This window comes from Trachymyrmex cornetzi, unplaced genomic scaffold (assembly GCF_001594075.2).
Source record: "Trachymyrmex cornetzi isolate Tcor2-1 unplaced genomic scaffold, Tcor1.1 scaffold83, whole genome shotgun sequence".
NCBI lineage: Eukaryota > Metazoa > Arthropoda > Insecta > Hymenoptera > Formicidae > Trachymyrmex > Trachymyrmex cornetzi.
The window spans coordinates 5423092-5442567 of record NW_017300169.1 but is presented as its reverse complement, the minus strand read 5'-3'; the positions used below and the strand labels follow the sequence as shown (position 1 = coordinate 5442567).

General features: G+C 36.7%; 1 protein-coding gene across 2 annotated transcripts in view; it reads left to right on the top strand.

Moving 5' to 3' along the window:
• LOC108768809 (uncharacterized) overlaps positions 1 to 19476 on the top strand; it is a 133956-nt gene that overhangs the window by 78611 nt on the left and 35869 nt on the right. For both annotated transcript variants that reach the window (XM_018519414.1, XM_018519413.1), the window contains exons 3-5: positions 12961 to 13028; positions 13489 to 13749; positions 15487 to 15717. In XM_018519414.1, coding sequence (XP_018374916.1) covers positions 12961 to 13028; positions 13489 to 13749; positions 15487 to 15717 — 560 coding nt within the window. The remainder of the gene's footprint in view (positions 1 to 12960; positions 13029 to 13488; positions 13750 to 15486; positions 15718 to 19476) is intronic.

Below are 19476 nucleotides of genomic sequence, written 5' to 3'. Positions count from 1 at the left end.
GCAGTAACTCGCCGAAGAAGAATCCGCATTTTTTCGAATTTACACGGATAACATAAATGCGATACATAGGATGGTTAAGTAATATTCGCACCAAGAACGAGCGATTTCACTCCGAATACGTTGAAAATGGTAACTGTTTATCATCGCAGGCTTTTTCGTTCAACATTATTCTACACTGACCTCTCGCTTATATTACATACATTCGTCATATTAAATCACTTACTTTCGCAATAGCACCAAGTACTTACTGCTGCGAAAATTTTGCCGAATGCATCGCACGGTACAGTAATTTGCATTCGCATCTCGCATTTCAAAATTGGTACTAGTATTACCGACTCATTTTTGTTTTTACAAAGAATGCTTCGGAATAACAAATTTCTCTTTCCGCCTATCCTATCGCGTTCACCCCCCTCCCCCTCCCCCCCCTCTCCTGTATCTCTATCCCTTTTGCGGTCGCGTAGAAACGTCGAATCGGGCGTATTGCGTATTTGCGTGCTCACCAAAACAAAACTATGTGAATTATTTCGATTCCGTGTACACCCGTGCCTTTGTAACATGATAGGTTTTCGACGTTACATCGATGCCTGCGGCTGGTTGTAACATCCTCGGATTTCCAGCCTTCCTCTTTCCCCCGTTCTCTTTTGCGCGCATGCCACGCTTTGTTCTCGTTCTACAAGTATTCTGAAGAAGTACGATCAAATATGCAAGAGATCAGTCACTCGCTTGAATTATAGGAGCTACAATACGATTACAACAAACTGGTAGGAATACTTCTGACTGAAGATGTGAGATAAATAATTAATATGAGAGAGAGAGAGATATTAATTCACTTTCTGTATTACACATTCGGTTGATATTTTTTTTTTGCTATTTGCTTATCAAAATAAAAGGATCTCTTATTAAAAATATTATCCAGCATTATTTGCTGAGCTTTAACAAATTATTTTTTAATTACCTCTCAATCCTCGGGTGGCGTTCCATTTGTCAGAAATAATACCGTTTAAAGAGAAATGAGAAATAAATATATTTTTGATACTTGACCGAAAGCTCTGCTGTAGATTTTATATATGCAAATTGAAATATAAATAGTATTTAATATTGGTTTACTGTGTATATCCCGAGGATTCCCAAAATCAGTTAATCGGAAATAACTTCTATATGAAAGTTCATTGAATGAAATGATGCAGAAATAGCAAATCATCTATTCATCGCCATTTATATATATATTCTTTAAAATTAATTGACGTTTATAGGTTGATGCTTTAATGAAATTATTTATATCTTTATTATATCTAATTAATATATTCACTCTATTTGGCAACTTCATCTATAGATTTTTCATCTTTTTCTCTATACCAGTACAAGAGGATGGATTGGGCACGATCTCCATGTGATAAAGACAATAGTTTCTCGCGAGAATCGCTACGCATTTACCGCAACTTTTCGTTCCGCGGAATATCGATAGGTATTTCATCGATCGATCAATGATACTCGAAATAATAGCCAGCGAGCGTCGCGCGAAGGTACATAACAGTCTGCCGGGCTGCGCATTCGGTTTGATGGCCATCGCATCGACTCGCGCGTGAATTATTTCGGTTTCGCATACGACGCGGCTTTGTAACGTAATAGGTTTTCGACGTTACAACCGCGTCCGCGGCTGAGATATCGGGTTTCCAAATTGTACCCGCACGGCAACCGTGATACTAAACCTTCATCTCTTCCCTCTTCCACTCCGTCTCTCCTCTATCTCTGTCTATCTCTGATTCTCCCTCCCTGCTTCCTGTCGCTTTCTCTCTTTCTCTCTTTTTCCTCGTTGTACTTTTTTTTTTTTGCTATTCTATTTTATCCAAACTGTGGACCGGAGTCGAGCCGCGTACAACATACCGGATACCGCCACGAACGCGCGTAACGACATTCGATTCGAGCCTGGCACTCATGATTCAGTGATATCTTGCCGAACGAGGTCGCCAGGCATTCGGTCAACCCAGATGGTCGACCCAGACTATGCGTCGCCGTGTATTTCCCGATGCATCGAATGCCATGCACTGCAGGACATGCGTCCTGCTCCTCCCGTTGACTCTACGTCGGGAGAAATTAGTACTGCCATGGCTCGAATGACTTTTTAATTTTGCCTTTACCACATATTACGCGAATCCATTTAGTCGATCCAATCTCATATGCAGCAGTAATCGCCGTATTTGCATTCCCTGCCGCTATATATTATTATTTCTCCGCGATCCGAAAGTAGAGAAGGAAAAAGTAGAAAAATTTTTTAAATACTAAAAATAGTCAATAGACAAGAATAGAATCAATAGACATGAAATTAAAAAAAAAATTAATGTAACATTTTTCTCCTTTAAATTAAAAAAAACGAGGATTGAAGAACTATGTTGAAAATATATCAAAATTAGAGTCCTTTTACTTACGAAATCTGTAGAAATGATTCTGCGGAAACTACGATAAATTTACATTGACACTTGACGTGTACACGAGTGGAAACGCGTGTACCTGTTAATGCTTTTTGTCGTCTCTCTCTTCTAAAAATATTCGTTCCTAAATTATATTACATGCGGATGGGAATGTCGGCCAGTGGGAACCAGCCAGAACCGACCGTTCTTTATGTTCGGCGGGCTTTTATTTGCTCGATGAGAAGGGGCGAGCCTATACAGGGGAAAATTTATGTTTTAGCGAAAAACGCGAGAGCATTATATACGAAACGCGCGACCGTTCGTCCGGCCGCGTTTAATAAATGGCGGTCGTGCTCGCGCAGAAATGTATTGCTCGCGTAATCGTTTATACCTGCTTTAAAAAGTTATAGTTCCTTCCTGCGTTAAAAAAAAAAACAAATTCCGCGCGTCTCGCAGACGCGGAAACGACGAGGTACACAATTGCATAATTTACGGCGGAAACAAGAAAGCGGGGAAACTCCTTTTTTAATCTCGTCCGGACATGAATAAATTCACGTTTTAGCAAACACGCCAGATAATATACAGGACTGAAAGCGCGAATTTGTTTTGTCACTAAGCTCTCGCGAGCTTAACGTGTACGTGATTTCGAATTCAGGTGCGTTTACACAAAAACCGCACATGTCTCTACTACCCTCTCCTAAACAAATCCCGCATCATAATGATTAAAATATTACTGGATCACCCTTGCGTCTCTTTTATTAAATAAAGGTGTTAGAAATTTCTCAAAAGAGAATCGCACGATGCGGAATGACTTGCGATTTTCATTGAACTCCATTACGTAGCGAGCTTAATTTTAATTAAATTTATGATAGGTATATTTTTTAATATTTTCATGATATCGCACTGAGAGAAATAATTTTGTTATAGGAACAAATCAAGGGAAAGCAAATGTGATATTTGTTAAAAAAACGATCGATTTGTTACGATTGCAAATTAATTCGTCAATGTAACAAATAATCAATAGTGTCTCTAGCAAATAAGAGGGTCATATATATATAAAAGTCGTAGACGGTTGTAGGGTCTCAAATCGTAAGAAATTGACTAATTCTAGTCAAGTATTCTCCCTATATTTGACTGTGCTTGATCGGTTTCCTACGACTTAAGACTCCACGATCATCTACGAATTCTATATAAACGAGCTAAAGTTTATCCAAAAGATAGGTTAGATTCTATATAGTTTATTTCTCAAAAGTTCCGGCTCAAGTCCCGGCCGAGGTAATATTTTTCGCAATAAATTTATTAACAGTTTTTATATATTAACATCTTTATAATATATGATGCTTGATGGTAGTATTAAATTATTAAATTGCTTGTCAATTTAATTCGCGATTACTAGAGTAGTTTTAATTACGTTTATTTAATCCGGAAAAACAATTCGGCGCGCAGTTAGAAAAAGACTACAATATGGTATATATGCAAGTACATATATAGTATATATTAGTAATTCAAGATTGAATTATTTAAAAAGCAACGAAGATCCAGCTTCGTAATAGGCAGTTAAATTTCTAGTATTGATTGAGTTTCTCAAATATACGGTTTAAAAATATAAATATATTGTTTAGTTTATTTCTGTTACTAATAATTGGTTGGTATAGCAGACTAGCAGCAAACACAACAGTATAATTTGTTGTCATATATTTACCGATCACCGGTTAAAGGTACTGGTGGCTTGCTAAATTAACAAAATCCTTTCTCTCAGTGCGCAGCAAAAGTGATGTTGCGAAGTAATATACCATTAGATAGGATTGTTAATTTGTTATGCTCAACTTTTAACGGTGTTATAGTTCTAAAATTTTATTAGATTATTGAAGGTTACGATGTTTTAAATAACAATAAAATTCTGGAATTCATATTTGCGTCTGCATTTTAATGTATAAACTACTGAAATTGTTGCGGTATAAAAACCAGAATAAACTCTCCTTTTCACAGAGAATAAGCGCATCAATTTCCGAAAGTGTTTCTCCGCCATACATCGAGAGTATCCTACATTGTATGCCTTTGATCTACGTGATCCACATTCCCTGTCTGAGAACTCCTCGTAGATGCTGAAACTTTCTCGTCGTAATGTCGTAAGCTCCCGTGAAAAAGTTTCCGCTTTTCCCGACAGGAAACGGCGCGACGAAGTCGCCGTGCAAGTTGTAGATTCGCGATTTTGTTACTTCATTATTTCTTCGCGCAAGTTCACGCTCCAATCGCAATGAGGGAAGTCCAAGCTTAATGTTGCCTCGTAGAATTTTATCGATTGTCATTACAATAAACGCTGGCTTGCTTTGTGATCCTCGACATTCATTTCAAAGATGTACGTAGTCTACAGACAAAGAGAGCCAGAGAGCGAGCGAGAGTGAGAGAGAGAGAGAGAGAGAGAGAGAGAGAGAGAGAGAGAGAGAAAGAGAGAGAGATATTATAAAACGTTATTTATATTCCAGACAAAAATTATATATTTATAACGCAACGAAGTAAAATGAAAAAACTACCACATTTTCACATATTATTAATATTTTTCAGATTTAAGAGTATATTACACGGAAATGATTTAGGATATATACAGAGAGAAATATATGTTGTATTCAAATATTAATTACGTACTTTCAAATATTTCAGAAGTTCATATATATAAATCTATTATAAGTTCATCAACGTCAAATTTATTTAAAATATATTCTGAATCCCCTACTATATAAATTTAATACTTCCATCAAAATTATTAAATTAAAATGAATTTATAAAAGGTCGTTTTTTCGATAAAATTTTGTAATATTTTTCGAAAGAAAATAAATTCTTGTTTTGAGTTGTAGATATGATAATATTTTTTTTCTAAAATTTGTAATAAGTATATATACTTTAATAAGATTACTATCATGAAAATATTTTTTTGTTAAAGCTAGATAACTATTACGTAAAAATAAGTAAACGGAGTAGGACACTTGTTGTTTGCTAAAACGTTAAAATTTTTCAGCTTATGCTTGAATTTTCTACACAATTATTTTGTAGTTCAATAAAATTACTTTCAGATCTGTGTGTGTATGTGTGTCTAGTTAAATTTTTTAATGCTTTAGCAAAAATCGTTCTTTTTGAATATTATACCCTTGTTTAATATTAATGAATGATTTGCGTGAGAGTTTTCTTCGACAGCATTTATTATTATATCTCGCAGCGTCGCGTCGCGCCACTCGTGTTATCAGCGCAGATAACCCGTCACGATGCGTGATGCTGCGGGCTACGTTCTCGCTTAAAATTTAATTCGAGCTCAAAGCCTTGGCTTTATGTCAGTTCGGCGACCGTGATTGGTTGGCACCTAAGTTTAAGCTCACAGGCTTTAGCTCTCCCCCGAACGGCAAGTGTGTGCGGCATGCGTGTATATATAGACATTTAAGTGGTATGTGACGCCGCGTGTAGCACAAACCGGGTCACCCCGTCGATGTTCGTAATCCGCCTTGCACAATAAATTTGCGTACTTCCGCGTGATTGTTCAAAACAATGTTGTTTTCGCGTGTGAACGTGCTCGTTGGATCTGACAGAAATACGGGCACTCGCATAAGATTTGTTTAAAGCGCAGGCATCGCGTTACGTATAGCACAGTAATACTTCCCGACGTTAAAAAGTCGGGTGCGAGTGTCAGTTCGCGCTTTTTTTGTATCTATTAATAAATTAAAAGGCACATTTTTACTGCAGAGAAATATCAATCTAACGAATTAGGTTTGCCGAACGGTAAGCGGCTTTGCGATCGTAAATTAACGTACTACTTTCCGAAAATTGAATTTGTAGAAGGGACACGTGCAGTTTAATCATAATATAAGTAAATATGATTTAATTATGTTTACGATAAGCAGATTTAATCACGTTCATCGAACCATAGTCATCGCGGGAGGCGCATCGCCGCATGCGACGGTGGGAATTATCGGCGCAAGGACGGGAGATAATATAACCACTAGATAATGTATTGCGTGAAAATTACATGGTACCCCCCGGTTAACGTTGGGTATAACCCATTTAAAAGATCTCATTGCAGATACCACGATGTGATAATGTATGGACAGATTGCTTTTGTTTCGTGGACGGTTCATTTTCGCAGCTTTGTGTAACAAACCTTACCACGAAGTATCTCCTCGGTATTTTACGCACTTGCGCAGGTCTACAACGCTCCATGTAACATCGCCATTATCTTTGTGTTACTAATTTTACCCCTGTTTTGCGAGGCGTTAAATATTGAACGCACGCGACACGATGTATTTCATTATGTAAAATCGCGAACCAATTTAATCTCACGAGTCCTTGTCATATATTTATTTAACTGAGAAAAAGCTACAATATACAATATATTTGCTAAAACGAGAGATATATAAATTGCGTAGGAAAATTTATATTTGAGTTATAGATCGATTCTTTACGTGTTTATATAATTTATATAATTATAGATGGAAGGAATAGGTGTGAATTCAAACGAATTTAACAGCGTTCGATGTTGAGCACCTAATTTTCAAAATCGCGCAGTGGTTTTAAATTGTTTGCAGATTCTCTTCGCGGTCTCGTTTGCGATCCGTTTCTGGTCTGGTTTTCCACCTCTGCGGACAATTTGCGGATAATGATCGTAACGGCATGGCCAAAAACTTTGCCGCACTCTCTCTCTGTCTCTCTCTCGACGGGGAATGCTACGACCGAACGATAATTTATGAAAACGTTGCTTTCCACGACACGGTCGTACGCGTTTGCGTCGCAATGCTCTCTCGTGGGCGTCGTTAGCGGAGTACCGTGCCACGTATTTACGCACTAGAGAAATCAATAAACCATGCTCCGGGAAACGGGTTTAGGCGAGCGAGACCGTGTCAGACGCTGTTCGAAAGAGAGAGGCAGAAAGGGTGGAAGGGTAAAACTGAAGGTAGCGCACGCCCTTTGCACGCTATCCAGCTATTAGACAATGCAAATAGTATCGTTGCCCTGTGATCTGCAATTTGAATCTCGATACTACGCCCTAGATGAGAACAACCCTCTCGTTATATGTTTTTATGCTGTTAAATTCATAATATTAAATTATACCCCCAATTTGAATTATTTTTCATCATTTCTATAGGTCGTTACTGTTCCTATTCAATATGCCGTTAATTTAACTAAAACAATAGAATAATTTAACTCGGGACAATGTATTGATTTAAATTTAATTTATTATTTATTGAGTCCATACATCGAAAAAAAAAGTTTGATAATGGCTATCAAATGTTTAATGACATAATGCTAATTAAATGTTAAGTTCATACATGGAGAAAATTTTATATTAAATTTTAATACAATTTTAAATTACACTTTACTATGTCTTGTATTTCCAATGGACCATCACAACATGATTCCGATTTAACTTTTACTATGGTAATACTAATTATTATCACATAAATAACGTAATTATTTTATTAAACCGGTGCTTAAGCCATATTCTAACATGAAAATAGTTAATTTTTACTATGGTACGCAAATAAAATTTGCTAGGTATATATTTTTTACTTATCTTTATAATACTAACTTTTATTTAACAAGTTTTGATTTTGTAATAAAAAATTTTTGCTATGAAAAAGTGTAAAAATTACGTTGCATTATTATTTAAAAAATATAAACTATAGCATTTAAATTTATAATTTACATGATAGTCCGCAGCTACTACCACATTATAGTAATTTTAAAATTTTCTCCGTGTATAATCAAAAATTATTTTATCTTTCTTAAATATTCAGTAAGTGTTTCCAAACGGTTATATAATAAACGTTATATAATACTTACTAAATATTTACAAAATCAAATAATTTTTGATTATATTAACCAAATATTTAATTTGCATTATTTCATTAAATTGCATTATTTGGTAACTATTACCAAACTCTTTCTTCAGTATACGTTAATACAGACATTATTGACTTTAAAACTAATAAAAAAAAATGTATTGAATATATATTTTAACACACATAGAATTTATTAAAAATATCAAAATATTTAATAAAGAATTGGGTTACTATTCTTTGATATCTAACAATGTCTTTGTTTCTTAGGTATCCAGAAAACAAAAATTGTGGCGTAAAACGTCTTATAAGATGTTTAAAAGACATCTTATGTTCCGATTTTGAACTTTATATTATTTGAGTAACTATGATGTAGTTTCGTGGAACTGCATTCAGAATCGTCCCAAAACATTTTTTTCGAGTATTTATCCTTTTTATTTTCATGTAAAAAAAATGTATGTACTAAGTTTGAACGAGACTGTAGAGAATTATTCTCTCCCTCTTTTACCCTCGTGCGTTTCTGTTCTTCACAAAATGACGAAATAAAAACTAGTTATTATCACGCTCTGTAATATCAGTGGCTTGCGATAATCCGATACGAGCGAAACCGAATGGAATATATGGATTACGCTGTACCGGGTGTTTACGCAAGATGTCAACATGTGAAAACAGAAGATTACGAATTTGCATTCTGAAATGTTCGACGTCAATGTGCAGGGTAGTGATCGGATTAAAATACAAACACAGAACACGATTCGACGTATGGATTACGCACAGAGACGCGGGGATATTTATGCAAAAGAAATAAAAGTTCTATACGCGAGAGCAGAAATCAACGTTACACATTAACATATTGAAGTAGTCGTCATACGCAGGATAACGACGGCATCAGACGGATTATTAATCTCCTGCCAAAATTCTCTCTTATCCGCGGATTTCGTGATATATGAGATCGATATCATATTTAAAATCATTATTTATTCTCCAGAGATAGATATATATATATTCTTGCGTTAATAATTCACATCATTAATAACTCACGCGTAATGGGAAGATCCTAGTAAGTTTATATATACAGCAACGACATATACGAGAGACGATGCAGGAATGACGGGAATAACGAGAAACGATCTCTCACATTTCGTCTCGTCTCATTCCGCGTTATTAGTGCGAAGTTCATCGAGCGATGAAGCATCAGAATTATCGAGGATTGAGGCAGGATGACTTTAACGGTGGTTCTCTCGTTAAAATGCGAATACTCGACTTAACGTAAACCATTTCGTTTAACGATTAAGTAAAAACGTTCAACTGGGAACAAGAGAGGCGATCGATCGAGTGGAAGAATCAAGATGGTTTATGGCAAACATATATATGCCGTCGTTAACATCGTAATTTATACGCAACAAGGTAAATCCGTGATTAGTCAGAATTTTTTAAATATTTAATGTTAAACGCTAAACATGTGGATGACCAAATATTTAATTTTTGGAGAAAAAGTGTTAAAAATTGCAATTGGTTAACTTTCACTTTTAATGACAAAATATTTGTATAGTCTAGATCTTTATATAAAGTAATCTAATTATTAATTTAAAAAGAAAGAAAGAATAGTACGCTATCAAAATCAATTTTGAATTAATATGGAATATGTTCAATGTCTTCTCATAACAATCATCGCTAAAATATATATAATAATAAAACTATAAGGAATAAAGCATGTAAAATCGTATATCGGTTAAAGCTCTAAATACATTTATTCTAGAAATAATGCGAATTCCTTTAGCTCGAGGGCGCAAATAGCAATGAACCAGAATGAGTTGGCAGAAGAAAGAAAGAAGCTTTAGAATAAGAAGCTTTTGAATAAGAGTTCGGACAAGGAATAAAATGAATAGTGGCTCAGGTGCCTATGCAGATAATTCCGTGAAAGTGTAATTCTTAAAGCGAGCGTGCCGGTTAATCGAACGTCTGGTTAAAACGGTTAAACGTTACGAGCACCGTTTACAATACCGAAGTTCAAGCCACATTGCAAACTTTCGGTAAATCGAATCTGTGAGATCAGTGAAATATACAATTTATCTGTTATCCTTATATTATCTTGTTGAGAATCATTATTCCATTCTCAATAAGTGGAAATTTCACAAAACTGTTTAAAAATTGAAATCACTTAACACGTTCTCTGTTATATTGATCACGAAGAGATTTAAATTGATATGTATATAATGGACTGAACTTTTAAAAGCTTGTCTCCGTTTGTTCTAGCTCTTAGCATGATAGATTGGACTTCATGACTATTCAGGGTTGCAACAAAGCTGGAAATTAGGGAAATTGTCAGGGGAATTAAAAACGGTCAAGTAAATCAGGATATAGGAAAGTTTTTACAAAATTCTCTGGAAAATTAAAAGTCTTGGCTTTAAAGAAGTTAAAAATGCAAACAGTATCAGTAACATTAACAGTAATTTACATTGTTATGTTAAATTGATCTCTCAATAAAATATTTATAACGGTTTCCCAAATCAGGACGAAAATACAAAATATTTCAAAATATTATTGAAAGTTAGAGAAAATCATGAAAAAGTTATAGAATTTTAGGATGAAAAATTTGTGACAACCCTGTTATTAAAGACATAACTTAGCACTCAATGACCTTACATGTAAAATTTACACACGATATCATTCTAGGGTTAAAAATTGAATAAATTATTATACTATGTCAACGACGACGATAAGATAGCTAATGGGAAAGTAACTTTTCAAAGAATGAGAAACTTGAGCGCGAATGGAGCAGCAGGTTTGAACACGTTTGGATGTTTGGAGAGAAAGCAGCGAAGACGAATTACGTACGCGACAAATTACGTCTTCTCTCTACACGGGCAAGATGGCGAAGCGAAATTTATAATTATGGGAAACGAAGGTCGATCGTCGCGCGAGAGAAGTCCGCGAGCAGTCGTTGGAGAAACGCTCACGCAAGAGTTTGAAGCGAGACGATTTCTATTGACAAAAGCGTTCCGCTCCTTAGACAAAGGCGTCCGCATTTAACTACGAACCGACCGCGTTTCCAGGCTGCTTCAGCCTGCTTGCTGCGGTCTCTCTCCCGCATTGTGGAATACGATCGCGGGACGACGACGTTCGCGGTCCAAACCATTTTCGGAGACTCGAGCTTGCGTCGAAACGTGCAAACAAACTTCGCAACTTTCGGTTTATGGTCGGCGCGAGTTTGCGCGGACCGTTTATGCGTTTCCGCAATGATGGAGATCGCGCCGACGATTTAAAACCCATTAAGAGTTGGCCGGAACTCCCGACAACTTTAGTTCGAAATTGATTTTTCTCTATCGATGAATCACTGTCGTTACTGAACCAGTTCCTAAAAGGTGAGAGAAATCGGGACACGCGCGCGTGAACGAAAAGACAAACGCAGTGCAATAATGACGTCGGTAGTATAAGTGGGAGGGAGAGAGAAGAAGGAAGGGAGAGAGAAGTCCAACGAGTAGTATCGCGTAGCTACTTAAAACTTTCGGAGCTTGTCTTGTGTCCTTACTAGTTGGCACCTTGCTTACTTAGCTCGGGTCCGCAACTTACCTTCTCTCGCAGCTTCTCCACTGTTTCCCATTCTACCCCTTTTCCGAGTTCACCCCTTTCCATCCCTCGGTACCTTCCCCCCCCCCCTCCCCTTCTCCTCTTGGTAGCTTAAGTCGAAGTTTACCTTTGTTCCCGGCTGTCAGTCCGATATAGTTTCCGGCTACTATCGCCACTCTGCCACCGGTGCATCTGTGTTACTATGCGCACTGGGACAGCGCCTCGAGATTGTAACGATATTAATCCGCTTTAGCGGTGCATTTTGAAAAGGGCGATAATCGACGAAATCGTGCCGGTTGCGACGACGAGCGCGGCGACAAAATTCGCGAGCGCGCCGCCGCGACAGAAATTACTTCGATATTTGGTTTGTAAATTTACGCGGTATTCAAATAGGGCGGCCCGCGATGATTTATACCTTTTTCCAGAGCGGAAATCAACGTAAATACAGTCACCGCGATGAGGAATGACAGCGGGCGTAAGCACAACGCCGAATATCGCGTTTGAAACAAATCGAAGTTATTACATGTTGAATAAAATCCGCTCTTTTATAATTTTATGAAATGGACTCTGTTTGTATATGTGGAATATATCGGAATTATAAATCTCATCTTGATATTAGATTAACGATTCGCTGATTTTTCACAATAATTTTTTTTTCCATTAAATTGAATTATATACCCAGAAAGATTTTGTCGAAATAAAATTTTAGCTAGATACAAATCTGAAAATAATATTTTTTTTATCATCAGAATAATTATGCAAGACGCAAACTGGTTGTTTGGTACTTACAAAATTATTTTGATGGTTTAATAAAATTATTTTTCATCATAATCTAATTAAATTTTTAGATACTTTAGTAAAATATCGTTCTTTCTGTGTAGTTTTTGCATATAAATCACCTGTACGTATGAAAATCATTTAAAAATATGCTTTTAAAATTTTTTGGTGTTACCATTCAAAAGCTTCTTTCAAAACACGCTTTCAGTGGATGGATTTGTTTAATAAAAAAGCAGAATGCGGTGACATAACGATATATGTATCATAGATTTTATTTCTATTGGTTTCAATTCGTAAGTAATATGAATGGGTAAAATTTATAAAACCTACATACGTTGAATAACATTCAAAACTGGTTTTTTTTTTTTTTCGTTCTGTTACAGGAAGTACAGATGTTACCGGTGTATTGTGATGCACGCGCAACATGCCAACGTTCTACAATACAAAGAAAGTAAGATATTGCTAATTATTAAGATTTTTAAATGACATTCTGCTCCTTAAAGAATGTTTAGCTTTTTAATTTAGAGCGTCGTAAAAACTTATGCTTTACTGAATCTTGTTATAATCTTTTGTCTTCTTTATCCCTGATAAAATATCGTCTTACATTACGTTATTTTTACATTCTTCTTTTCTTCTTTTTTGTCTAGTTTCTTTTTCATCCCTTCCTTTTCTTAAAAGAAAGAAACTTAATTATTATAACAGAACAGAACAAAAATCGCTGTCTATTTTTACGTCCTCGTTTCTTTCTTAATTGTTTTGCCCTCGGTGCAGTTTTTCTTTTCTTATATCTGAATTTGCTCGGAATTGTACTTTGACCGGAAAAGAAAATAAACATAATATATGTTTCGTCATCTCACCGTCGCATTTACAATGAACGGCGATGCAACGTTACGTTTTGCTGTTGTTATTAGCTTATTGCACGAGCGATTCACCGGAACCGAGTCTGCTGACCCAATGCGGCACGTTGACCAGCGACGCCACTCTGGTCTCTCTGTTTCGCTCCAATGCAGCGCCGCTGCCCTGTCCCATTAAGGGTCCCCTGGAGTTCACGTACAGCCAGGGCGAGGGCGAGTGTAATTCGCCGCGGTCACGGGCGGAAGCGTGCACGCAGGATTCACGTCTGCTCCTGCGCTACCAAGCGTGCGCCAATGTTCACTCGTCCGAAAGTGTGGGTCAGTACACTCCCCGTGTCATTATGTTGACATGTGACAAACTCATTTTACACAGACGAATCAGATATCAATGGTGCGTGGCTAAATCACGTCTATTTAATCTTTAGACATCTTTCTTTTCCTTTTTTTTTTAGCATATTAGAGAGGATGATCAAATTTGTGACTTAAATATCTGGTGTCCCGAAGAAATATAATTGTAATACAAATAATCGTTAGTTTGTGGAGTTTACAAAGTAATTAGGCGGTGAACGAAGAAAATTTTGATCATCTATTTTATATACATCTATTATATAGAATGTCTTAAAAATGTACAAATGTTTATAGAACGTTTATGAATGTTCCATGTTTTAGAAATTCTGTCCTGTACAGGATATATCTTGTTTTATATTCTTTCTAACTCAATGCTGGCGATTATATAAATTTGATTACGATGTTTTCCATGGTATCTTTGACACCGTTCAACAAACAGGTACCATACAATAGATACCGCGTATAAAATAATATTATGCCAACATGCATTGTGCAATATCCATTTACATGGCAATTGTGTTATACCTGTTTACAAACGCTCGTAATTTGTCAAGTGAATACCTAAACAATTATGAATTATACGTGTGCGAGTCCAATCACTGCCTAGTGACATTTTGTTATTGGCTCATAATTAATTCGTTGCAATCTACAGTTATAAAGCGCTTGCTGAGTGCTTCAATATACTGATGCAAATTTTGAAGTACGCGGATGTAAAGTTTCAATTCATAGCTTTATTTTGTCATCGAGTTTTTTCTCATTTACGTTTTTTTTTTGCGAAATTTCAACATTTGATTTATTTTAAATTTTCCATCGATTTTTTATTGTAAAAAATGATTTATTTAAAAAAAACACAATAAAATGTGGCGAGAGGAGTAACAGCGGTCTGTAATTGTTGCGAGCGGAGAAATATTGGAGGCTAATTCCAGTTATCGGAAACAAAATCGCCATGTGATGAAATTATACGCGAAAGGAGGGTATATTCCAACTCGTCGACTTGTCATGTCGTTAAAGTAGCAGAGCGCATTTCGGCGGGTAAAAAGGAATTATGACGTCGGCGGTGTTTCCGCGGTGACGTAAACGTTCGCTTTGACATTAATTAACACGACGCGCAAGGCCTGTAACGGTCAATAAAGCTCGCGGCTTCGGAATGAATGATTAATGGCCTTGTCAATTACCATTTGTTGCTGGGCTTGTCCAAACGATTTTGCGCAATTATCATCGGCCCGTGCCCGATCGTCTATCTCGATACGCGGCGCGCGGATAAATGAATACAGGGCGCCGCATACGTCCGCGGATCGCGTATGCGAACGGTATAATGCGTTTTCATGTGAACATTCATATATCGTTTACCCCCGTTTATAACTTCTACAGATGGCTTTATCCGAGGACAACAGCGATAAACTTCTATTTACGAGTCTGTTACTAATAGGCTCGTGTAGGCTGGAGAATCACGACCGAATTTTCGTTCGCTTTGATATATCCTTGCAAATGCCGGTGTATCTCACCCGTTAACTGATAACTTTAACACGCTGCAAGTTTATGTTTTCTGTAAAGCCTCGTAAAAGTATACACCACAACGGCCGCGTACACATCAACAGCACCGTGTACATCGATAAAACGGGAGGGGGGGGGAGGGGGAAACAAAAAAAAATAACGGTTATTATTGGATACATGCCAATTTGCAGTTGTAACGGTTTGTTTTTCTAGATGTAGAATTGGAGTGTCTGGCTCATTGGAGGGAGGGCAGCACAAATTACATGGTCGCGCGCTTGCACAGTGATCGTAACGATCGTAAAACAAGCGACGAAGAGAGCTACAGATGTTTTATTTACACAAATCCATCGAACAATACGTGGAACCTCGCGCAGAGCTCGGATGCCGCTTGCAACGGATTGATCAGCGTCACCGAGGCCGCCAGAACGTTCAAGATGACACAAAGTGAGTCCACCTACATCTCTCCACGTACTCTCTCTTTTTAAAACTTCCGTGAGAATTTTTATATTTTCTAAGAGAACGTACGTTTTTCACGGTTCCTGTTAAGCGTACTTTAAATTATTTCGACATATCGCTCCTTTACTTTAAAAGTGGCACGGCTAAAAATACGTGATTCTTTAGTTATTACTATAAATGAGTTAGGGTAGTTTTTTTAAAGATTATGAGATAAAAATGACAAAAATGACATTTGATTATGTTAAAAATATGTTCTTTAATATCATTTGATTATTCAGTAATTTGATGTGAAGTTGAAAAATAGTTTTTTCACTTTTCTGAAAACTATTTTTTAAATTGTTACACTTTTGAAGTAGGAGAGTGATATTTTTACACTGAATTCGTAAAGATAAAATAAACAAAAAATAAAAATGAACAAATTTAACTTTATTAAATCATTACAATTTAAAAAGGATGGTTAAAAAGAAATCGTCAAATTCAACAAGGGTAATTTTTCGAGAATTGTAAAATAAAAGTGATAAAAATAACATTTTATTTACTAAAAGTATGTTGTTTTATATTATTTGATTATTTAATAATTTTCTGTCAAGTTGAAAAATAGTTTTTTGAGAAATTATTGTTGTGATACTTTTGAAATATAAGAGAGCGATTTAACACTGGATTCGCGTAAAGATTAAATTAAAAAAAAAATTAGAAAAGGATCATTCGACTTCCCGGAATAACGTCGTTCATCGCGAGGTGCGTTTCGGTGTTCATCGCGCAACGCGTAAGATCGACCCTAACGATCGAAATTCCGCAAGGGGCTGTTAATCGATGGCAACGAGAGGTAACGGTAGTGGATCGTACAGCGTACACCCAGTACGAAAGCCGTCGTACGTGCGGAAGCCCCGAACCCCAAGAACGAGAGCACGTAAACTATGAGAGTGCCTGCGGACACCAGATCGGATTCTTGTCCGGCATACTAGCGTTGGCTCCGTCCGGTGGTCAACGCCAGGTACTTCGGGTATTCCACGGTATCGCATAGCTACACGTAGCCTTGCCGGTTTGGGACGCTCTTGTCGCAGGATTCACGGTTAACCATATTGAGGGCGACGAACGGACGGCTCCGATTTGATCGTCGATCGAATAGCGCACAGTGTACACCGAGACGATTGGTGTGGCTGAGTATTTATTGTAAAGAAGGATCTCCCTGCTATCGAGTAAACCCATCAAATAGGTTTTCAGTTTATCCGCTTTTGATTTTCGCTCGATACGCCCGGATTTTTTATTCGAGCGCGACGAATCTCGGATATGTTATTTTATTATTATCTTGTTATATCAATGTATCGTTGTTATACGTCGTCAATCACAATCGATGAACATGTTATCGAGAAATGACAAAGCTATACCGCTTAATATTTCGAAATCGCGACCACGACTGCTAGTGGAAATTCAACTCGAGCGTTAAGCAGCTTAAAAATTTTTCAGCGGCGCCCTTACCACGGCGTCGCGGATGTTTCGTTAACCCCCTACCCGGTACCGCGTTTCCATTTAAACTTTCCAGGAGGCAGATTAGCCCCGGGATCTCGAGCTACGCCGTGCTTCCCGTCCCGAAGTGCCCGCCCGTGGATGAAGAGAAGCGTTATTCGCCAACGCGCGATAAATTCTATCTGGCCGATATGTAAATTTCCGTTTCCTCCTTATTCTTTCTTCTACTATTTCCTGTACACGCTTATAATCGGTTTGCAAGAATTGCATGTAAATACGATGGCTTCGAATGAATAATCATTTAAGAAAATGATCAATATAAAAAGCGAAAGTATAATTAAATGTAAAATCACAAGAGCCAAGACAAACAAGCAAAAACAGATGTAAAGTTAATAAAACGTGTTTATATTTAATAAAGTTAAACAAGCGGAATGTTTCGACTAACAAAATTCTTCTTAGCCAATACAAAAATTTAAACGATTGAATGCAATTGAAATAAAATAACAAGAAAGTTCTTATATAAATATGATGTCATAGAAATACGTAACACATATATTTAAAATGTTATAAATAAATTAAGTAAATTACAAACGTCAATTTCTTTCACTTTCACGGTATGAAAATAAAAGTGAGATTGATTCATTATAACGTATCTTAATCTTAATATACCTAATCCGTTTCGTCAAAGAAAAAAAATATAGTTTTAAAGCGCAATCTGCGTTGCTTCGTGAAAATCCGCCGTGCATTAGAATCTTCTCGGGAAATATTGTGGTTAGAGCAAGAGGAGCAGAAAGCCAGAACAAGTATGCATAGTAACGGAAGAAATACAGTTATGCGAAAAACGTAGAATATCATCGCGCGTAGAAATGCATATGCACATATCTATGAAATATCAGAATGATAGTGAATTTTTAAAACAGTTATTTTACATTTTTTATTTAACAGTTTTTTTTTAATTTTGAAACATTTTTACATATATCCATGTGCCCTTTACATTCGTATCGTCGAGTTCCATATCATATCTTTTCTCAAACAACTCTCCATTAGGAGTAGTGAGTAGTTTTTATAAGAAAGTTTTTTTTTATCCTCATATCCCGTATTTCAGAAGCTAGGTTTTTTTTTTGTTAAACGAGACGATTAACAAATTGACTTTGATATGTACAATTATATTTAATGCCGACGCTCCAAGGACCCTCGTAACGTTTTTCGTGAATAGTATTTTCATTTTAGATTTGCCATTTTCAAATAACCGCCGCCGAGGCATTGTGGAATTGCAATCTTTTCGAGGTAATGCAATGGCATTACACGCGGTCTGACTGCAAAGGAAGATAAGAGGATGGGCGTAATTTACTTTAAACAAAGCATACGTTTCTTCTTCCATTTCGCCGCGGGCGTGACTCATTTTAATACGCATTTTGTTATACAGCATACTTACATCACAAGACTGCAGTAAAACATTAAAAAGAAGATTCATATTTCTTTTTCGCACTTAAATTTCAAGTCGTTGTGCTTGCGATAATTCATATCTATCGAGCACTTTGTTAAAAGTGCTTGTGATATAAAACCAACAGTGCATTATTAGGTTTAACGAAAGTAGTTTAATAATAAAACAAATTTTATTCTCTATCCCTTTTACGCGAAAATTAATTTGCGTCAAATGAAAATCCGAAGCATCTCATTGATTAATATAAAATTATTCGTTATAAATTACATAACCTACGTGCAAATGATTATAAATTTCAACATTTCTCCGGTAAGGTAGGAGAATTTTAATTAGATACAAACCACCGGTGCGCAATTCTTTTCACGTATCACGTAAAAAAATGTATACGCATAAGAAAATAATTATATCGCGGGAACGTAGATCGCATAATGAAACAATTACGCGGATCCCGCTTGTTTCTTTATCGCCATCGTTATGCCTCTCTCTTATCGTCCGCGGCGACGTATGCGATAAGCAGCGCAATTTCGGCGACCTATAGCGTTACAGCGCACGCATACACACCCGATTGAATTATCGATTAGCTTTTAGTTGCACGCAGCCCGCTGTCGCAGTATGCAGCACGCACGCAGCATACTTTGTCGCTCGTGCATTTTTAACGGTCCATTAATTCACAGTGCATGGTGATTGATGGCCGTGAGCAACCGACCATTGACAGGATAACTGTTCGCCGGCGACGAAGCTGTCGCGCGTTTATAGCAAATTATTTGCGTCAACGTAAACCGGCCGTCCATCGCCAGCCCACGTGGCATCTTTATGCATTTATTTAATAATTTTCA